The sequence below is a fragment of the Arachis duranensis genome, chromosome 1, assembly GCF_000817695.3.
Source record: "Arachis duranensis cultivar V14167 chromosome 1, aradu.V14167.gnm2.J7QH, whole genome shotgun sequence".
Taxonomy (NCBI): Eukaryota; Viridiplantae; Streptophyta; class Magnoliopsida; order Fabales; family Fabaceae; genus Arachis; species Arachis duranensis.
This window is the reverse complement of record NC_029772.3, coordinates 72,704,363-72,711,025: the sequence shown is the minus strand read 5'-3', so window position 1 is coordinate 72,711,025 and position 6,663 is coordinate 72,704,363. Positions and strand designations below refer to the sequence as shown.

General features: G+C 37.3%; 1 protein-coding gene across 1 annotated transcript; it reads left to right on the top strand.

Moving 5' to 3' along the window:
- Positions 1-396: 396 nt before the first annotated feature.
- LOC107493364 (pentatricopeptide repeat-containing protein At1g74850, chloroplastic) lies at positions 397-4,787 on the top strand. The gene is given in 5 exon segments (XM_016114464.3): positions 397-2,395; positions 3,357-3,542; positions 3,544-3,579; positions 3,986-4,093; positions 4,275-4,787. Coding segments are annotated over 5 exon segments (2,502 nt in total). The 5' UTR covers positions 397-551; the 3' UTR covers positions 4,603-4,787.
- Positions 4,788-6,663: the final 1,876 nt, after the last annotated feature.

Below are 6,663 nucleotides of genomic sequence, written 5' to 3'. Positions count from 1 at the left end.
ATCACTTAAAAAGTTAAAATCAATGACCTTATAATTGGATTTAAAAATAACGGAAGAATTGTAATCAGGTACTAGAACTGTAAACTGTATAATCTATAACGAAAAACGGACGCGGTTGCTTCTTAGCTCTTTCTCCCGCTAGAACCTTTAGTTTAAAAATCCGTTACCGCGAACTGCTCCGGGGGACCGAACCCGGACCAAAACGGGTCCAGTTTCAGTTTCACGTATTTCAGTATTTACCCTTCGCTGGTAGTGGTAGGTATCCTTTTTGGCGTTTATCGCCAGCACATTGTCAGAAATGTATCTTATCATGGGTCGGGTCAAGTAACCCGATGACATATTTCTCATTTTTATGGTTTATCTACAATGGGAAACACCACGTGGCCTTCTCTCAACTCATTCACAGATCTAAGAGAGCTTCGTCTTCCTCCATCTTCGTCTTCCTCCTCCAGCCAAAACGCACCGTATCAGTATCAAAATCATTATCCACAACAACATGCTACTGCGGTACCTTCTCAATCTCTGAACACCGAGCTCGCTTCACAGAGAAAATGACCATACTGCCCTACATAACCGTCCCCAACATCTCACCCTTCTCCGCCACCCTCATCCTAAATCCTAACACCAACCATCTCCACCTCCACCACCACCACCAATTCCGCCACCTCTACCTCCCCCGTCGTCACAACGGTCGGCGCATCCAGTTCACTACCGTTGCTCGCTCCCGCGAGGTCGTCCTCGGGAACCCGTCGGTGACGGTGGAGAAAGGCAAGTACAGCTACGACGTCGAAACCCTAATAAATAAGCTCAGCAGCCTTCCGCCACGTGGCAGCATCGCGCGGTGCCTCGACGCCTTCAAGAGCAAGCTCTCCCTCAACGACTTCGCTCTCGTGTTCAAGGAGTTCGCCACGCGTGGCGATTGGCAACGAACCCTGCGACTCTTCAAGCACATGCAGCGCCAGATATGGTGCAAGCCAAACGAGCACATCTACACAATCGTCATCACCTTGCTCGGCAGAGAAGGACTCCTAGACAAGTGCCGCGAGGTGTTCGATGAAATGCCTGAACAAGGCGTTCCTCGCTCTGTCTTTGCCTACACCGCCATAATCAACGCCTATGGCCGCCACGGACAGTACCAGACCTCCCTCGAATTGCTCGATTTGATGAAGAGAGAGAGGGTTTCACCGAGTATCTTGACTTACAACACTGTAATCAATGCTTGCGCGAGGGGTGGGTTGGATTGGGAGGGTTTGTTAGGGTTATTTGCTGAGATGAGGCATGAAGGGGTTCAGCCTGATGTAGTTACGTATAATACTATGCTTCATGCTTGTTCTCGTAGGGGTTTGGGCGATGAGGCTGAGATGGTGTTTAGGACTATGAATGAAGGTGGGGTTGTTCCTGATATCACTACTTATAGTTACCTTGTTGATACTTTTGGGAGATTGAATAAACTTGAGAAGGTTTCGGAGCTTCTTAGGGAGATGGAGGAAGGTGGTAATTTGCCTGATGTAACGTCTTATAATGTGCTTTTGGATGCGTATGCTGAGAAGGGGTCGATTAAGGAGGCACTAGGGGTGTTCCGGCAGATGCAGACGGCAGGGTGCGTGCCAAATGCGACCACTTATAGTATTCTGTTGAATTTGTATGGGAAGCAGGGGAAGTATGATGATGTTAGGGACCTTTTCCTTGAGATGAAAGTTAGCAACACGGAGCCTGATGCTGGTACCTATAACATTCTTATACAGGTGTTTGGAGAAGGTGGATACTTTAAGGAGGTGGTTACTTTGTTCCATGATATGGTGGAGGAGAATGTACAGCCTAACACGGAGACGTATGAGGGTTTGATATTTGCTTGTGGGAAGGGAGGGCTCTATGAGGATGCCAAGAATATTTTACTTCATATGGATGCTCAGGGAATGGTTCCGAGTTCCAAGGCTTACACTGGGGTGATTGAAGCCTATGGCCAGGCTGGACTGTATGAAGAGGCAATAGTTGCGTTTAACACTATGAATGAAGTGGGAAGCAATCCAACTGTCGAGACATACAATTCGCTCATTCATGCATTTGCAAAGGGAGGATTATACAAGGAGGCTGGAAAAGTTTTATTGAAGATGGGTGATTCAGGTTTGCAGAGGGATGTGCATTCGTTTAATGGTCTAATTGAAGCTTTCAGGCAAGGAGGTCAGCATGAAGAGGCGATAAAAGCGTATGTAGAGATGGAGAAGGCTAACTGCGATCCTAATGAGCTGACACTCGAAGCAGTATTAAGTGTATATTGCTCAGCAGGACTTGTTGACGAGGGTGAAGAACAGTTCCAAGAAATTAAAGCTTCAGGAATACTGCCCAGTGTCATGTGTTATTGCATGATGCTTGCTCTTTATGCAAAGAATGATAGGTCAGCAATCTTCTATGTTTGTTGCAGTGCTTTTAATGTCTTTAAAAATATAGCAGCTCTACTTTCTAATTAACTTTGAAGCTATAATACTTGGGTGCTTACAAATAGGATTGTGAAAATTGCTGAACTAGATATTGGATAAAACATCAGCAGAGTGATGACAACTCAGAATTATTGACAAAAAGATACAGAAGAGATGGCATCTAAAAGCTTATACTTTCTTTGCAGTTGTTTGCATGATTGGATTAAAATGAAAGCAAGTTTCAGTATAATGATCTTTTGATACAATCTCTGCATTGAAGTATGAATACTGTTTCTCATTTCTTTTGAACAAGAGAATATTGCACAAGCCCTTATGACCAACATCGTATGAATTTATCTTTCTAACAATCTTTTTTAGACTTGTGTTATGATTTGCATTCTTCTTATTAATATTTCTTCCCTTTCCATATGCTCTATGTATATTCCCCCTAGACATTTCTTTTCTTTTCTTTTTCCTTTTTCTTTGTCGTGTTTGGAAAACCCTGAATGTTTTTGTGGAGCAGAGTTCTATGTTGTTATTCAGCATCCCTGCTTTTTCTTTTTGTTGTTTTGATTTTCAATTCAATACTCTAAATGCCAGAAACTGAGCAAATCCCAATGTTACTGCATATCCTTCAACAAAAGGCTCAAGATATAACGTATTTAAAGATGCTGCATATAGCAGATAAATGGCTTGCCAAGATACATGGTTTATGATAGGAACGACAGTGTTGTTTGATCGACGTAGCCAAGCCCATCTAGTGGGAAGACTTAATTGTTGTTGTTCTCTTGTCTATTTTGCAATCTGGTCTTTGTTGCAATGCAAAGATCGAACTCAATGTGCATGTTCTGTTAACCTTAAGAACCTATCAATTGCATTCTACCTCTGATGCTTTATTTATCTTTTCTCTTGTAAGTTTACGTCTCTTCATGGTTTCAGGTTCAATGATGCCTATAATCTACTTGATGAGATGATCACAACAAGGGTGTCGGATATTCATCAAGTGATAGGACAAATGATCAAGGGAGATTTTGATGATGACTCTAATTGGCAGATTGTAGAGTATGTCTTTGATAAACTGAATTCAGAAGGATGTGAATTTGGAATGAGGTTCTATAACACACTGAACAAATAAACTTGTGTGGTCTGTGGATGTACACAGGTATTGTGGCTAACAATTCTTTCTGAACTTGTATTATTCGTTATAGAGGAAAACATAAAGAAGTATAGCATTCTTAATGTTCAGGCACTGAAAAATAGAAACCTTAGCATCCTTAATATTTAGGCACTGACAATTAGAAACCTTCAACTTTAAATTCTGGCAATTGGTTCTTCAATTTGAAAAATCTCTGCATAGCTAATTTTTGTTTATGTATGATGGATGGTTTAATAATTGAAATGACTAGGGGTGATGATATAAGCGACTTTGAAAACTTTTCTTCAAATCTCAAGGTGTTTAATTGATTAAATAAGGAGTTGATAATTTCTTTTCTCAGCATTGAAGATTCTAGTCTGTGTTTCTCCCTTTAAGGAGAGATGTGAAACTAAAAACTTAGCTTACCGTGCAGGATGTGGGAAGGTGGAGCATTAACAGCATTGTCCCTTTGGCTCAACAATATGCAAGAGATGTTCAGAGCTGATGAGGATCTTCCTGAGCTTGCAGCAGTAGTTGTGGTGTAAGTAGCTTTTTTGCCTCCAAGATCTGTTAATACAGTTTTATATATTTTCCGTGCCACAAACCCGGGGTAAGTCATTGATGTTTGAAGGAACAATGGTACATAATAGTTTTGCATATGATTGGCCTTTATTGTGAGTAGATTCATTTCTAACTTTGATAGTTCTTTCACATTTAATCAGTCGTGGACAAATGGAGAAGAGTACAGATAGCCAGGATTTCCCCATTGCAAAGGCCGCTTTTTCATTCCTGCAGGATAATGTGTCATCCTCTTTTACTTTCGCCGGATGGAACAAAGGTCGCATTATCTGTCTGCAATCACAACTGAGGCGAATTCTATCAGGCAACGAATCATCTTCTAATAGAAAAAAAATGAGTAAATTAATATCCATAAGTAATTCGACTGATGGAATTATGACTTGCAAATCTGATGTGCAAAGTGGTAAAGCTAATGATGTTGATTCTAGAACCGATAGTACAAGAACAGAGCTTCTAACTAGTGCAGTTTAGTTTTGAGAAATATAGAAATTACATTCATTTGTTTCACATGCCCTTGTTTTGATTGATTGGGATTGAAGATTGGGGCACATATTTGTTGCATTAGTGTAATGTTCCTAATTAGGCTGGCTTTCAGGTCGCCAGAAATTTTGGTATATATTATTATCAAGGTATCCAAAAAGGCTTAGTTTGCTGTATTTGCCTTTCTGATTTCTGCAAATGCCATGGGGAAAAAAAACCTCTGCTTTTCAATCCTTTCTTTCACCTTGAAAATTTGATACGTGCTGGATCAATGGATCGCAATACAAATTCTCACAACGGAAGATAAAAAAGGAATGGAAGGAATATATCCTTTTCTTTAGGTCATCCATCTTTTAAGAAATGTTTGTCTGCTTAGCTTCTGTGACTTTTGAAGACATATCTAGTTATATACCTGATCATAATCGACAGATCCACAACAGTTGAATAAAAGAAAGGGTAGTGTATCAGGACATAGAGAAATTCCTTTCTAACAGGTTCTCAGGAAGTGTAGTTTTCACTAAGGGATGGTGATTGTACATTTGTACCCAAAAAATAAATAATGTTCATGATATTTTCCAATGACCAATGCTCTACGACAATTTTCGGTTTGTTTCAATTTTGTTGTTTACTGGTCTCAGCGGTTTGTTTCATTGTTTTGTTTATTTTTTTGTTTTTTTTGGTTTTTTTTGTTTTTTTTTTGTTTTTTTGGTAAAAGCGGTTTGTTTCATTTCAACAGCGTCATGGTGACCTGAGGCTACGTGGGCCTTGCCGCTATCATGATTTTGCTATGTTTGGATTAATAGTGAAGTCAAAATTAGTTTAGTTTGATACTTTAATCGTCAATAAATTTTAAGTAAAAAAAACTAACAAATTTGAATAATCAAATTAATTTGTAAAAATTTTTATTTCACTAGATAAATTAGTATTTACATTAAATTAGTCATCTATATAAAGGGATTGATATGAAAATTTAAAAAAATTTTTAAGGATAGTTATGTGTTTATTATAATGATAGGGATGAATTTATCTTTTTTTTTTTTTACTTAAATTCGACGTAAGAATTGATATATCTAATAAAATAAAAATTTTCGAGACCAGGGACGAAATTATGTTATATATTATGAACTCAAGCTTTCACTAGAATTTGAAAAATTTTAATAGTACATGACAATAATATTTATTTTTTTCATTGTGTTGTTAAATTTGATTTTATTGTATTAAATTATTATAAAATTTTAATTTATTTTTATATTATATATATTTTGTCTCCACTATCAAAATTTTTTAGATTTGATGTTTAGAATATGTTGAGAATCAATTTTTTGGAACTAGTACCGAATTTTGCTCATATTTTATTAAATACAGTTTGAATAATTGTTGACTATATCATTAATTTATGTTTGGATGCAATAGAAATGTAACTTTAAAGCAGTATATTTTTCGGGGGAAAAATAATGTTGTCCAAACATGTACTAAAGAGAAAAAGACCAGTCAATTTTTGTTTATTTATTTTTATGAACAGATTATTTTTTTAATTTTCAATCCATAATTTGGGCCGATTATAGAAGAAAAAGAGTTTTGTCTAAATTACAGTTTGAGACTTCTCAAAAGCTTAACTAAATCCATGATGATGATGAGATTCTCATCATTATTATTATCTAATATAAAAATGCTTCGATCGTATTGGTTGCCTTTTGAGATAACTAAAAGAGTGAAAGACCTGCTTCAAAAATAGGATAGATTAAATTTAATTTGTTAAGTTTCTTGTCTATTTCCAATATACATGAGAGCAGAGACCAGTGACAATGACCATGACCTGAGATCAATATTATTGCTTTGAAACACCTTACAATTTTCATTATCATATTCGAGGCATATCACTATGTAAATTGACCAACAAATGGCACCTAAGACGGTGCCTTCTACTTATATAGTCAAATCCCATCCTCTTTACAAGGCGAGGTTGAGGGGAGTAATGAATTTAATTTGTTACCAAACAAAAAAAATTGAATTTAATTCAACTCAAGTTGGCTCCACTTATCTGATTCTAAA